General features: G+C 46.6%; 1 protein-coding gene across 2 annotated transcripts; it reads left to right on the top strand.

The window, feature by feature from the left end:
- The first annotated feature begins 8654 nt into the window (after nucleotides 1-8654).
- On the top strand, nucleotides 8655-14528 carry CIB3 (calcium and integrin binding family member 3). 2 transcript variants are annotated; one of them, XM_007460983.1, is made up of 6 exons: nucleotides 8655-8715; nucleotides 8933-8967; nucleotides 10914-11025; nucleotides 12014-12161; nucleotides 12988-13183; nucleotides 14405-14528. In XM_007460983.1, exons 1-6 carry the CDS (start codon nucleotides 8665-8667, stop codon nucleotides 14424-14426), a joined length of 564 nt encoding a protein of 187 aa, XP_007461045.1. In that variant the 5' UTR covers nucleotides 8655-8664; the 3' UTR covers nucleotides 14427-14528. The 2 variants fall into 2 exon arrangements, with proteins under 2 accessions (XP_007461045.1, XP_007461046.1); XM_007460984.1 differs by lacking the exons at nucleotides 8933-8967; nucleotides 10914-11025 and having other exon boundaries at nucleotides 8665-8715; nucleotides 14405-14473.
- Nucleotides 14529-16084: the final 1556 nt, after the last annotated feature.

The following is a 16084-nucleotide window of genomic DNA, read 5'->3' as shown; positions in this document are numbered from 1 at the left end:
CCACATCACCAAACTGAGACTTAATTACAGTTTTGGCTCTTCCAGAAATGGAATCTGAAACTAGTCAATCAGGAATTGCCTGGTCAGCACTAGTTAGGTCATCTGCCTGAGAGACTCCTACCATCCCCTAAAGAAAAGTAACCTTGCAATAACCAACCAGGTAAATAGCATAAAACATAAAATTTACCATTGTAACCACTTTAAATTGTACAACTCATCAACATTAAATGCATTAACAATGCTGTGTATCTATTTTTTTCAGATTACAAAAGACATACAAACATTAATTGTGGAATACGGAATAGAAAAAAATACAGAGAAACCCAAAGAAGACAGTAGAAATCGCTCCCATCCAGAAAAAAAAATCTGTTAGTGTTTTGATTTCTATTTCAGTCTATTATTATTTATAATTTTAAAAAATAAAAATGGGATCTTATTCTATACTTGCTTTGTCACTGACCCTTGCCCCATGAGATTACTGTGACTGCTTTCATGTATTGAGTTAAAAATTTTATCATTGGGATTTTAACACTGAGAGAAACAGGGAGGAAGCCCCAAATTTCCCATAATCCTCTGCTGACATTAAGATATATGTATAAACCCACATGTTCCGTGTAAGAAAACCACACAGTAAAAAAAAAAAAAAAAAAAAGGTTAAAAGAAAGAAAGAAAAAGGAAAACAAAAAAGTAGAAGCTTCCCTTCCCCCCTCCTTCCAAAGCGATTAACAAGTTAATTTTGATTCCTTGCAGCACAAAATGTGTATATGCCAACATATATATATTTGCGATGTTCTTTTATATCTGCCTTCAGCTTTTCACTTATCAAAATGTCTTGAAGCTCTTTACAAGACAGCAGGTACACTTCCACCCCACCTTCCTCAAAGCTGGATGTCCTGTGGCTGAGTGAAGCCCTCCCCAACCAATGACCACCTAGGTGCCCACAAATCTTATCTGACTTTTGCAAGTGGCCTGAATCTGTAGCAGTGGAATTGCTTAGTCCAAGAGTATGGGCATTTGTGCATTTAAATTTGGACTGTTGTTGCCCAAATTGTGCCAGGGACATTTTTTGGAGGGCATTATGGGGGTGGAGGAGAGAGAAGAAGAGAGAAGCAAGCGCCCCCAAACCTAGAGGGGGTCGGCAAGGGAGGGCACGATGCCTGCCTTTTCCCATTCTACCTGCAGGGGGCAGCAAACCACTGCCCAATTCTCCAGCCATAGGCTCAACCTTTGGCGAACCGAATTGATGAGATCGTCAAGAAAGGAGTGGATGTAAATATATATATAACAGATTCACTTTGTTGTACTCCTGAAACTAACATAACATTGTAAATCAACTGTACCCCAATACAAATTTTAAAAAAAGAAAAAGAAAGAAGGGGCGTCCCTGTGCCAGTGAACGGGGGCGACCAAGTGGCGCCAGCTTTCTTGTGGGGCTGTCCACGACAGAATCAACTCCGCAGGGAGGGACAGGACAGATTCAGGTGTGGAAATCTGTCCTCCCCAAGCCAACTCAGCAGCCTTGGAGCTCCTTTTTGGCACTTCCAAGGCTGTGTGCCCTGGAGCAAGTGGTCTGACCTCTCTGAGCTTCTCTTTCCTCTTTTATAAAATGGGAGTGATGATGATGATAACAATAACAGCTAATACTTTATATGGACTCATATGGAGATCATCTGATTTACTCTCACAGCCACCCTATTATGTAAACCATTCTGATTTTATAGGTCGGGAAACTGAGGCACAGACATAATCCAATGCACACTGAGTAGTGTCTGATCCTTGCTTTTGTCAATCACTATGAGGCCATCCACTCAAATTAGATGCATCACTGTTTTATAAACCTTAAGAAAGTGTTTTTCAACCTTTCTCCCCCCCTTATTCCCCCCTAAAGAGACCATTTTAATTTAACTTAATTAGAGAAGTTAAATGCTGATGAATAAGATTTTGCCAGGGAGGGTTAAGCTTTGGTGGGCCACAAACCACTGAAATATCTAAGAATTTTTTGTCACCTCCTCCCCCCAAACTAATTTTCACCCCCTTGGGGGCAGTATTACCCCCACTGATAATTTGTGTTCTAAGAGGGAAAATGTGACAAATGAACTATGACACAGTGCTTTTGATCCCTTAAAATTTGTATTTTATATCCTTTTAAAGAGTCTTGAGATTTTCATTACATGCTACTGCTGTGTATACATACGAAGAAAACCAGTAAATCAGTTAAGGCTTCCTAAATGTCTTCATATTCAGAGTATACTCTTTAAAATCACTTTCCAACTCTAGGTTGTCAATGCCTGTGCTTTATCACATGACATCTCCCTCTGTGCCATCAAGGACTCCCGTAAGGAGCATTTCTTTAAGACAGTCCACACTGTTTCCAAAGAATAGGGTATGGAAAGGGAAAAAACATAGGGTATGGTGGGAAAACATGGGACATATCGCCTTCCAAGTGATCAAAGCCAGTGTTGTTGGTGACATGGTATAGCTCCTGGTATGATGTGATGAAACTGAGCAGGACCCTGCAGGGCCTTCCTGGGGACACACCCCATGTCCTCAACCTCTTGTTTGTAGACAAGCTTTAGCCTCCTACGCCTTCCACAAGTTCCAAAGAGCAAACTTAATCAGAGAAGTGAGAAGGTGCAGAAACAAAAGAAGACAGTCAAGTGAGACAAAATAATAATAGTTTAGCCATTAAACAAAGTAAGGACCTTTGGTTCCTTCTCAAGGTCTATAGATAATATTCTGAGCCATATCCTTGAGTTGTTTTGCAGATACCAAAACCCCTACCAGATGGAAGACGTTAACTGCATGCTGACCACCAGCACGTAGACCCCAGACTGGTTGGAACCAGAAGGTTGATGATTGAGATTCCCCAAATACCACCCTGCTACCTCACCACCAGCCAATCAAAAGGACATACACGAGCTGATCCCGCACCCTATGACCCTCTCCCTCACCTTGCCTTTAAAAACACTTCCCTGAAAGCCATCCGGGAGTTCAGGTCTTTTGAGCATGAGCTACCCATTCTTCTTGTTTGGCCCTGCATTGGGAACCTTGCAAAAAACACTGAACTTTCCTTCAGCAAGACCTGGTGTCAGTATATTGGATTTGCTGCATGCAGGCGAGCAGACCCAAGTTTGGTTCAATTAGAATGAAGAAGGGCAAATGAGGTGTTTCCTGTTTTGGGCTATTATGAATAAAATAGCCATTATAGGTTTTTGTGTGAATATACGTTTTCATTTCTCTGGGGGTTGCCCATGAGTGCAAGTGCTGGGTCGTATGGTAGTTGAATGTATTTTATTTTATTTTATTGTGGTAAGAACACTTAACTTGAGATCTACCCTCTTAACAAAGTGTATACTACATTATTGTTGGCTAGAGATACAATGTTGTCCAGCAGATCTCTGGAGCTTATTCATCTTGCATGATTGAAACATTATGCCTATTGATTAGTACGTCTCATTTCCTCCCTCAAGTCCCTGCAAACCATTTCTACTCTCTGCTTCCAAGAATTTATTTTAGATATCTCATATAAGTGGAATCATGCAGCGTTTGTCTTTCTGTGACTGGTTTATTTCACTTAGCAAACATCCTCAAAGTTCAACCATGTTGTCACATATTGCAGAATTTCCTTCTTTTTACAGGTTGAATAATACTGCATTGTTTATATATATACCACATCTTTATTCATTCATTCATCGATGGACTTTCAGGCTGTTTCCATATTGTGGATACTGTGAGCAGTGCTACAATGGACCTAAGAATGCTAACATCTCTTCAAAGTCCTGATTTACATTCTTTTAGATGTATACCCAGAAGTGGGATTGCTGGATCATATGATTGTTCTATTTTTAATTTTTGAGGAAGCTCCATACTGTTTTCCAGAGAGGCTGCACCATTTTTCATTCCCACCCACAGTGTGCAAGGGTTCCAATTTCTCCACATCCTTGCCAACACTTGTTTTTTGTGTTTTTTTGTTTTGTTTTGTTTTTGCAGATGTGAAGTGATATCTCATTGTGGTTTTGATTTGCATTTCTCTGATGATTAGTGACATGCAGTATTGTTATTATGATTCTGAGTTCTACAGCTTATATTATTATTGTTTTTTTTTTTTTTGGCTGTGTTGGGTCTTCTTTGCTGCACGTGGGCTTTCTCTAGTTGCGGAGAGCAGGGGCTACTTTTCTTGTGGTGCGCAGGTTTCTCATGGCAATGGCTTCTCTTGTTGCGGAGTGCGGGCTCTAGGTGCACAGTCTTCAGTAGTGGTAGCACACGGGCTCAGTAGTTGTGGCTCGCAGGCTCTAGAGTGCAGGCTCAGCAGTTGTGGCGCACAGGCTTTGTTGCTCTGTGGTGTGTGGGATCTTCCCAGGCCAGGGATCGAACTCGTGTCCCCTGCATTGGCAGGCAGATTCTTAACCACTGTGCAACCAGGGAAGTCCTATAGCCTATATTATAAGGGGATTTAAAAAGACCTCCTTGTTCCCCATTGCCTCATGGTTGAAGTCCAGGATATACTATAAGGTATTGCATATAGTTTATCATAATAAAGCTGAAATTGATCTATGCCAAGATAAAATTAATTTATTTATACCATGAAAGATGATTTCTTGGAAATGCAAAAAAGAAAAAAATTCCATCATTGGAGCTGGTGTATCAGAGAAGCACACTCTAATGGCAGACATGAGCAGCAGCTCAATTAACAGTTATTAACTAACTTAATCATAGTTAGTGCTTGCTGAGCCCCTACATACAGCACTGGCTGGCTTGCTCTCTCTCAACTGTGTGATGCTTGCTCCAGCCTCAGGGCCTTTGCACTTGCTGTTCCCACTGCCAAGGACTCTCTTCCCACACAGCTTACTTCCCACTTCCTTCCTTCCAGTCACTACTCATATGTCACCCCAACAGAGGTGCCTTCCCTTCCTAATCTACATAGCTCACCCTCATCTCTATCTATCTCTGCCCTGTTTTATTTTTCTTCTTAGAACTTAGCCCTCCTGACTAATTATGTGTTTATTTGGTTGCTTGCTCACTGGAATGTGAGATCCATGAGATCAGGAACTCATTTTTTTCACGAATGTATTACCAGGACCTAGGACAGCGCCTGGCACGCAGTACATGTTCAATCATTAATGGAACATTAATTAATTGGGGGGGAGTTACATAACCAAATCACAAAGTGTTTGATGGGGTCAGGCATAGGAATTTGGACTTCAACCATGAGGCAATGGGGAGCAAGGAGGTCTTTAAAAATTAGTTTTGTTATTGTCTTCATTTAAAAAATGTATTGACAAGCAATAAAATTCACCCTTTTTGTGTACAGTACTATGAGTTTTCACAAATGAATGCAGCCATGTCACCAACACTACAATCAAGATATAGAACAATTCCATCACCCCCCAAATTCCCTTGTTCCTCCTCCCACCTCCCAGCCCCTGGCAACCATTAATATATTTTCTGTTCCTATAGTCTTGTCTTTTTGAGAATGTCACACAAGTGGATGAAATCATCTAGTAGATGTCTTCTTGACTCACTTGAAAGAAGTGAGGCTTCTTTCACTAAGCGTAATGCATTTGAGATTCATTCACATTGTGCATATCAATAGTTCATTCTTTTTTATCGCTAAGTAGTATCCTATCGTATGGACAAACCACAGTTTGTTTATCCATTCCCCAGGTGAAGGACATTTGTGTTGTTTCCTGTTTTTGAAGGTTATGAATAAGGCTGCTGTAAAAATTTATGTACAAAAATTTTTTTTAAAGCTGAAATACAATTCACATACCATAAAAGTCACGCTTTGAAGTGCACAATTCAGTCACACTGAGTACATTCACAATGTTTTGTAACCTTCACCACTATTCAATTCCAGAACATTTTCATCACCTCAAAAAGAAACCCCATACCCATTAGAAGTCACTCCCCATTCCCCCTCCCTCAGCCTCTGGCAACCGTGTATCTATTTTCTGTCTCTGTGGATTTGCCTGTTCTGGACATTTCATATAAATGGGATCATACAACATGTGACATTTTGTGTCTGGCTTCTTTCACTCAGCATAATGGTTTTGAGGTTCATCCACGTCATAGCATGAATCAGTGCATCATTCCTTGGTATGACTGGATAATATTCAGTTGTATGGATAGACCTCAATTTCTTTATCCATTCACCCATTGATGGCCATTTGGGTTGTTTCTACTTTTCTTTCATGTACAAGTTTTTATGTGGACATATATTTTCAATTCTCTTCACCTAGGAGTAAAAATTGCTGGGTCATATGGTAGCTATAAGTTTAACTTTTTTTTTTTTTTTTTTTTTTTACTGACCCGGGAAAAATTCATATAACTCAGGCAACCCTCTTTGGTTCAGAAACAAGGTTATTACTTATCCATCCTTTTTGGAATTGTCTCTATTTTTTTTTTTTTTTTTTTTTTTTTTTGCGGTACGCGGGCCTCTCACTGCTGTGGCCTCTCCCGTTGCGGAGTACAGGCTCTGGACGCGCAAGCTCAGCGGCCATGGCTCACAGGCCCAGCCACTCCGCGGCATGTGGGATCTTCCCGGACCAGGGCACGAACCCGTGTTCCCTGCATCGGCACCACTGCGCCACCAGGGAAGCCCTGTAAGTTTAACTTTTTAAAGAACTGCCAGACTGTCTCCCAAAGCAGCTGCACCATTTTACACTCCCACCAGCAGTGTACGATGTTTCCAGTATCTCCACATCCTGGTTAACACCTGTTATTATCTGTCTTTTTTTAGTATAGCCATCCTAGTGGGTGTGAAGTGGTATCTCACTGTGGTTTTGATTTCCATTTACCTAATTACTAGTGATGTCAAGCATCTTTCCATGTGCTTACTGGCCATTTGTATATCTTTTTTGGAGAGATGTCTGTTCAAATCCTTTACCCATTTTGTCTTGTTTTAATAGACTTTGGCTTTAGAGAATTTTTAGGTTCACAGCAAAATTGAGAAGAAGGTATTCAGAGTTTTCCCTTACATCTCCTGCCCCACTAATGCACAGCCTCCCCAGATATCAACAACCCCCACCAGAGTGGCGCATTTGTCACAGGTGATGAACCTACATTGACGCATCATCAGCCAGAGTCCATAGTTTAATTAGAACTTACTCTTCCTGTTGTACATTCTGTGGGTTTGGACAAATGTATAACGATGCATAGCCATCGTTATAGTATCATACAGGGTAGTTTCACTGCCCTAAAAATCCTCTGTGTTTCACTTATTCATCCCTCCCTCCCCCCAACATTTGCCCATTTTTTTCTTGGGTTATTTGTCTTTTTGTTGTAAACTTCTAATAGTTCTGTATGTAGCTTGGAGACTAGTCCCTTACCAGTTATATGATTTGCAAATATTGTCTCTATTTCGTGGGCACGTACAGGTTTTTGTGTGCACATAGGTTTTCATTTCCCCTGGGCAAATACCCAGGAGTGGGATTGCTGAGTCATGTGTAAGTGTACGTTTAACTTTATGAAAAACTGCCAACCCATTTTCCATAGTGGCTGTACCATTTTGCATCACACCCTCAATGTATAAGAGTTCCAGTTGCTCCGTATCTTTGTCAACACTTGGTATTGTCAGTTTTTCCCCCCCAAAAAATCATCTTTGGGGGGTCTTTAAAGCTTGATCATAGTCATATTTTACAGGATGGCTTCACACGCTGGGGCAAAAATATGGAAGCTGAGGCAGGGGCCAGAGGAGGCTTGTGGGAGGAACTGCAATGGTCCAGGCCAGGGAGAGTGGGGATGAGGGAAGGGGAAGACTCAAGAGTGATTCAGGGGCCCTGGGGTATGGGGCTGGAGCTGGCTGAGCAGGAGAGGAAAGTGGAAGGAGGCCAGATCCAGAGTGAGAAGGGCAGGGAGTGCCAGGCTGGGAACTTTCATCTCCCAGATTTTCTGCCCAAGAGGATTCTGAGTCTTAATAAGGTTGGGAGCTGCTACACTGTATTTACCCCTTGAGGATGTATGGTGCACATTAACATATTAAAGCCTCTGACAAGTCCTGCAATAAAGAACTCTGGCATTATTTAACCCAAACTTAGACACTGGATTGCTTTTCTCAAGCCATGGCATCATCCTCATCCTCATCTCCAATGCATACCTCATCTAGCTTGTTTACCATTATGTGCCTAGAGCTTGCTTGTATCCAGTGGTCAAATATTTTTGGGGGGGTTGTATTAATGATCTCATTAGATCTTCAGAACAACTCTATGAGGTAGGTACTAATATAATTTCCATCTTACAAACAAGGCTCAGAGAGGCCAGATGACTTGCCTAAGGCCGCACAACTAGTGGATAAAGAGCTGGAATTTGACCTGGGGTGTGCTGGCAGCCTCTCCACCACCCTGCCCATCTCTCAAAGGTGCCCCATACCCTCGGTCTCAACTGGTGGTGGCAGGTGTGCTCTCCCCACTGAGGGCTACCCTGTGACCTCCCAAAGCCCTTCTCCTTGCTCTGGTGGCTGTGGACATACTCGGGCTGTTGCCCAGAGAGCTCGGCTGTAACTTGAGTCTCACCCAGGCTGGGGGTGATGTGGAGGGTGGGCAGGTGACAACCAGGGCAGGGAGATTTGCCCAGACACTGGTACACAGCAGCCTGCCGACCGGTGTGGCCCCGAGGAGTTTGGGGGCTTTGGGAGCTTGTTCCAGGGTCCTGGCAGTGGTCTTCACCATGGGCAACAAGCAAACAGTCTTTACTCATGAGCAGCTGGAAGCATATCAGGTAGGGGTGATGGGCCGTGCCCTCGGTGGGTTTGGCAGCCTTGGTTTACTGGCCCAAGAAATGGGGACAGCATCTCTTCGTCCTGGGTGTGCAGTCAGCAAGCGTTCTGGGGAGGCTCTGTGTGTGGCTTCAGGCAGCGATGGGCGTGGCCTTGTGGGAGAGGAAGGAGGCCCCCCCCCAGGCAGAGTCTGGGTCAAGCCAACATCTTTCTCCGCAGGACTGCACGTTCTTCACGAGGAAGGAAATCATGAGGTCAGTCTAGGGAGGAGGGGGGAAGAGGTGGAAACTTGCTATACGTTGCTTGATTTGCAATTTGACCACGCTCAGTGCTTCATAAGGGTTAAAGCACTAATGGGGGGATTGCGTGCATGGTCGGTCGGTGGATGGATGCAGAGACGGGAAGGCTGAGAAGTCACATCTGGTCCTGTTGTCATGTCTCTAGGCTGACAAGCTTGGGCTTTCTCCCAAAGGTGGCGGGGAGCCATAGAGAGTGTGTGAGCATGGCAGATGCAGATCAGCATGTTAGAAAGATCCCCCTGAGGCCACTGTGAAGAGGTTGGGAGGCCAGGGGCAGAGTCTAGAGCCAGTTCTGGGCTGTGGGGTTGACATCAATGTTAGAGAGTGAGAAGGTGGCCCCAGGCTGCTGCAGGTCCCTGGTGTGAGCCAGACAGGCATAGCTGGGTATTCTACATCATCACGCATCCCATGGAGCTGTTATCCAGAGGCCCCGACCCATGAACTTGGAGCTGTGAAACTGAAGCTGGCTGGGGGGTTTAGCTGCAGAGTGATAGGGTCCAAGGCCCCAACTGTGTGGGCACAGGACATCCATTATTGATGGACACACCTTTCACCAGTGAGCCCCATTGTCTGGGTGAGGACAGCTTGCAAGGTCATCCTGGCCATCACGATTGGATTACTGATGGGGAAACTGAGGCTCAGACAAGGGGGGCTGACCCCAGGCCCCTGGGTAGATGGGTAGAGCCCCAAGGAGTTGGAGACTAACATTTTGTCTGCCTCAAGCTTCTCGCTTGTCAGACAGACCTACTGAGGGGAAAGGGGGATGAGGGGAATAGGGACTGGCTCAAGGCCATACAGAAGCCCAAACCCAAGCCCAAGCTATTGTCTGAAGGAACCCAGGACTGAAGTTCCAGATATCTCCTCCTCAAGTTCCCAGCTGTCATGTGATCGAGGGGCTCCTGTCCCCCTCAGAGACAGTCCCTAGCAACTTGGGGACCTCTGACTCATCAAGGATGGTCTCTACAAGGCCACTGCTCAGCATGCTTCAATGATGGTATGGTGTCACCAGGTGAGGGCATTAGGGTGGAGAGCTGGCTCTACCATCTAGGTAGTGTGTATGGCATGTGGTGTTTTGCAAAATGTCTTTCATTTACCCTTTTGAAAAACCTGAATATTAGACTTTTGTGTTTGCTCCGCCCCACTGAGAGAATCCTGCCCCCCCATTATGAAGGGAGAGAAGGAAAGTGTGAGGATGTGGGCCTTTAGAGGCCTTGCCAACGATGTGATAATGTCCAGAGATACATAGGTTGGCTCAGATTCTCTGAATGCTAAATGTGAACGCTATTTCTCTCCTAGCATGGAGCAATGCTGTTTAATTTTTTGTTTTTTCATCTGCTTACTTCTTATTGACTTTCTCTCGGAGGAGACCCAAGGGCAGTGACAGTGTCTGTTTTGTTCACCATCTGTCTCTGTGCCTGGCACATAGTAGGTACTCAGTAAATACTTGTTGAATGAATTAATGAATTAATGAAAATTTATCACAGTGCCTGGCACACTGTAGGCACTCAATAACTACTTGTTGAAAGAGGGAATGAATGAATGACCTTGCCTTAAACACTCTCCATTTGTCAACCCCATCTGCTTGGTAAGCTCCTACTCATGCTTCAAAACCCAGCATCCATGCCCCCTCCTCCAGGAAGAATTTCCTCCCCCCTGGCTTGCTTCCTGCACTCTAGTTTTCCTTAGCACTGGAGTCCTCTCTTTACCTTGGCCTTGTCCCCGGGGCGATAAAGGCACCTGTGTCTGGCTTTGTGTGTGTGAGGCTTAGGCCCACGGCTAATGGATCTTGGGGACTCAGCATCTTTCAGTGTAGAGTAAGCAGCTGCAAGAGTGAGAGAGTAGGGACAGGGCCACACACACCCATCTCCCAGACCTTCTTGTTGTTTCCGTCCCCACACCAGGCTCTTCTATCGCTACCAGGACCTTGCCCCCCAGCTTGTCCCTCTCGACTATACCAGCTACCCTGATGTGAAGGTTCCCTACGAGCTCATTGGCAGCATGCCTGAGCTGAAGGTATGCCTGGGCCATGGGGCAGGCAGGGAAAAAATAGTAGGGATGTCCCTTGCTGCATTCCTATGAGGTGAGTACTGTGATTATTTCCATTTTACATATGAAGAAACTGAAGTTCAGAGAGGTTAAGACACTTGTTCATAATCACACAGCTAGGACATGACATAGACAGGATTTAAACCGTGGGTTGTTGGGAAGATGAGATGAGATAATGCAGGTAAAGGGCTCAGTACAGGGCCTGTGACATGGCAAGTACTTAGGGAACATTAGTTTTTCTTTTCATAGTGGGAGCTATTAAATGTGGGTTCTTCTCACCTGGATGTTTGACACATAGTTTGTGACTCTGGAGGGGAGTGAGGGACTGTGAATAGAGATTATTTTATCACAGGGGACAGAAACCTCATTCAAGAGGGACAGAATGGGTTGGATCACAGGAGCAAAAAATGCAGGGAGAGGCCTAGCATCACGTATAGCTGGAACCAGGGTCTCTGAGGATATGCTTGGGAATCTCCCTCCATCTTTCAGCTTCTCCCAGGAAGAGGCTTCAGTCTCAGGAAGCCTGTTCTCTTGAGGTAGTGAAAGGAAACACCAGCTGCCTCAGATTTCCTCCCATAAGCTCTGCAACAAGCAGAAATAAGGTTCCTCCACCCCAACTTTTCAGCAACTCTCCCAGAGCAGCCTCTGATTGGCAAGTTTGAGTCATATGCTCATCCCAGAGGCAATCATGGTTGCCAGGTGAATGGAAATCCCTGATTGGCCTCACTCGGGTCATGTGACTGCCTCTGAAGCTGGAAATGGGGTTAACGACACCCAGACTACTGGGGTGGAGATTGGAGTTGCCTGAAGTCCTCTCCAGGGATCGTGGGAGGAAGACAGTCTTGGTGAGGGGTACTTGGAGGTTCCCAGGAAGGTGAGTGTTGAGAGTGAAACCATGCGGGGCCCTCCCCCCAAGGTCCTGGTCAGGGATTGGTTCCCTGCTTCCTGTCTCTAGGACAACCCTTTCCGTCAGAGGATCGCCCAGGTCTTCTCCGAGGATGGGGATGGCCACATGACCTTGGACAACTTCTTGGACATGTTTTCTGTGATGAGTGAAATGGCTCCCCGCGACCTCAAAGCCTACTACGCTTTTAAAATTTATGGTGTGTGCAGGGACCCAGGGTGGGGAAGCGGGAATGAGAGCGGGTCGGGCCAGGGGCTGCCCTGCCATCACAAATGTCTCCCCAAGGGCTCCGAGGCCCTGCGTGGCCCTGTCCTTCACCTCACCCTGGTACCTCCCCACCCCATCCGTTTACTGACTCCATTCCAGCCACAATGGCCTGGCTGTTTCCCCAACACACCAAACTCTTTCTGCCTCTAGGCCTTTGCCTCTGTTGTGCCCTTGTCTAGAATACCTTTCCCCTGGCTTCTTCTTACCTTGAAATTTTGGTGAAAAGTAACCCCTGACCCTGAGTTACTCTCCATGCCACAGCCTATTTCTCTCCTTGCATGGAGCAACGCTGCTTAATTTCTTGTTCATTCATCTGTTCACTCCTTATTGACTTTCTCTCTGAGGAGACACGAGGGCAGTGACAGTGTCTTTTTGGTTCACCATCTGTCTCTGTGCCTGGCACATAGTATGTACTCAGTAAATACCTGCTGAATGAATGAATGAATGAAAATTTATCACAGTGCCTGGCACACAGTAGGCACTCAATAAATACTTGTTGAAAGAGGGAATGAATAACAATTATCAGACGCCTGACACATAGTAGGTGCTCAATAAATACTTGAGTGAATGAATGACCTCCCAGCAGGTCCCTGCCCAATTCCAAAGCAAGATCCAGATATTACCCTAGGGTCTTGGGTTCCCTCTAGTGGCTCAGTTTCCTCCTCTGTAAGACAGGGAAAAGATGTGCCCATGACTGGCCCAGCCTGCCTGCCCCTGTGTCCCCACACCACCACAGCCCCACCTGTTCTGCTGTGCAGACTTTAACAACGATGACTACATCTGTGTGTGGGACCTGGAACAGACGGTGACCAAGCTAACACGGGGAGAGCTAAGCGCTGAGGAGGTGAGCCTGGTGTGTGAGAAGGTGCTGGATGAGGCCGATGGGGACCACGACGGGCGACTGTCCCTGGAAGACTTCCAGAACATGATCCTGCGGGCGCCGGACTTCCTCAGGTGACCTACCTCTCCACCCTGCACAATCCATTCCCATGGATGAGAGAGGCTCTTATGGAAAGGGTTCATAGACTCCCTTTGTGAAAATCCCTCTGTTCATTCATTTGTGACCTTGGGGAACTTTCCCGACCTCCCTAGCCTCAGTCCCTGTGTCTTTAAAATGGGGGTAATTAGAGACCTTGTGAACACCTCCTCTGGGTGGACACAGCTCTTTGGGTGAGTGGAATATGGTTGGACTTCAGCCCTCCGTTGCTTGAACATTTTGTAGTGAACAGACTGTACAATAGCACTTGGTAGCCCTGGGGAGAATCAGGGCTCCCACTGTAGGGTGGATAGCATGGGTTAAATGAGTTAATACAGGGGGTAGCCCCCCACCTGGTTTTGTACCTCCTGTGAGCTAAGAATGGTTTTTACATTTTTAAATGGTTGGGGGAGAAAATAAAAGAATAATCATACTCCACGACACATGAAAGCCATATGAAATTCAAATTTCCGTGTCTATTGCTAGTTTTATTGGCACACAGCCATGCCTGTTTGTGTACATAGTGTCTACGGCTGCTTTTGAGCTACGTGGTGGTGCTGAGTCATCGTGCAAAGTTGGAAATATCAACTATTTGGCCCTTTGCAGAGAAAAGTTGAGTGACCTCTGAGCTAGTACATGGAAAGAATTTAGAGCAGTGCCTGGCATACAGTAGGTGCTCAATAACTGTGCTTTATGGTTGCTGTTGTGGCTGTTATCATTGGTGGTATCCTTTCATGACCAGAGGGCCTCTTTCCTCTACCCTGGATAAGCAAGGCTGGTCTCCTGCCACAGAGACACGAATAATGACACCAGGATGAATCCCTTGCTACTAATTGAGCACCTACTGTATGTCCCGCGCTGTACATTGGCCTCTTTTAAGCCCTTATTACAGCACAGTGAAGGAGGGACAGCTTATCCCCATTTTATGGGGGAGCAAACTGAGGCCCAGAGAGGGGTAGCCGCGCACTTAGAGTCTGGGGCAGAGCCAGGATGTATACTCTGATCCAAAGTGATGCGCTCTCAAACCCTGTGGGGGTCAGGAGGTCCATGGCCTGGGGTTTATTGAGGGGGGTCCATCTCTCCCCCACCCGCTGTGGCTCCTTGCATGCCTCAGGGACTCCTGGTGGGAGTGTTGGGGAGAAGGGCGAAGGAAGGGTACCCTCTGCCTGCTGACAGACTCCTTTTCTCTTTGCACCCAGCACCTTCCACATCCGCATCTGAGGGTACCGCGGAGGAGCCAGGCCAGAGGAAGGCAGGGCGACTCCTCATCTCAATGTAGAATCTGGTCTCCCTGGGCTCCGGGAATAAATACACATCACTGAGTCACAGCTGCTCCGAAAACATGTTTCCCAACTTAAACCTGGCAGACAAGAGGGAGGCAGCCAAGGATCTAACCTCTGTCCTCACTATGTGATCCTGGGTGTGGCTGCACCCTCTCTGGGCCACAATCTCCCCATTTGTACAAGGAAAGGGGTGACATCTGGATCTCTCTCCACTGAGAGGGCTGGAAGTGCCTCACTGCGGGTCTCGGCGGGCAGGGGCGAGGTGTGGAGATCAGGCCCGTGCTGTCCCAGCTCAGGGCCTCCCAAGGCCCAACCCTCGACTGCTCAAGTTGCCTTTTTCCCCCTCAATCCCTGAATTCCTCAAGGGAACTAAAGCTTCACCTCCTCACTGACTCATTAGAATCGCCAGAGAGGAGGCCTCTGGAGAGGGTGTGGTGGCAGGAATGTCATTCACTGAGGCTGGCACAGTGCTTTACAGTTCAGGAAACACCTGCCATTCTTTCATCACATTGGCTGCCTGTGACATCCCAGCAGGGTTGGCTGAGGAGAACTCACACTTCATTCAGAGGCAACGGGGTGACTTGCCCAAGGCCACACCTGAAGTCATCTGCAGAGGTGGACTTGAACCCAGGCCCATTTCACTCTAGATCCCAGACCTCTACATCTTGCAGATTTGGGAACCCCCATACCCAGTCCACTTATAGTCAGTCCATGTCCCCAGTCAATCCAAGGAGTGGTCATTCCTGCAAGAGAGACCAGCCCCCCAGGGACCCTCCCAGACACCTCCACTGTGTATCATTTCTAGGGTGCCCACTCCCACCCTAACCCCCATTTATTAAGCACCTACTGTGCGCTAAAGCCCTAGGTTTTATTTGAATTCTGCTGGTTCATCCTGAGAAAGAGGGACTGCTCTTCTCCCCATTTTCCAGATGAGGAAACAGGCCCAGAGATGTCTAGTGACTCACCAAAGGTCACACAGCCCCACAACCCAAGATTCCCTCCAGAGCCCATCCCCATCCACAGCCCTAGGCTGCCTCTCCCTTTTTAAAGGAAAGGGCCCCTTATGCTTCTCCTAAAGCTGCCGTTGATGTCAGGAGTGCTTACTGTGTGCCAAGCCCTCCACAAGTTTCATCTCCATTTGCACAAGAACCCTGAGAGGAAGGCATGAACAGCCCTGTTACAGACAAGGATGTACTCTATGAGGTGTGCCTAGGTGACGTGGGAAAAGGGCTCAAACTGACCTGGCTTCGAATCCTGGCGCTGACACCCCAGCCATGTGACCTTGGCCACACCTCTTCTCCTCTCTGAACCTGGATCTTCTTTATTTTTTTAATTTTAATTTAATATAATTTAATTGTTTTGGCCCCGTCGCGCAGCTTGTGGGATCTTAGTTCCCCGACAGGGGATCGAACCCAGGCCCTTGACAATGAGAGCACGGAGCCCTAACCACTGGACCGCCAGGGAAATTCCTGTCTCTTCTTTAAAATGTGCAGAACGGGGGCTTCCCTGGTGGCGCAGTGGTTGAGAGCCCGCCTGTCGATGCAGGGGACACGGGTTTGTGCCCCGGTCCGGGAAGATCCCACATGCTGCGGAGCG

The sequence above is a fragment of the Lipotes vexillifer genome, unplaced genomic scaffold (genome assembly GCF_000442215.2).
Source record: "Lipotes vexillifer unplaced genomic scaffold, Lipotes_vexillifer_v1.1 scaffold469, whole genome shotgun sequence".
NCBI lineage: Eukaryota > Metazoa > Chordata > Mammalia > Artiodactyla > Lipotidae > Lipotes > Lipotes vexillifer.
Note: the sequence above shows the minus strand (reverse complement) of the source record. Positions and strands in the feature narration are given on the sequence as shown.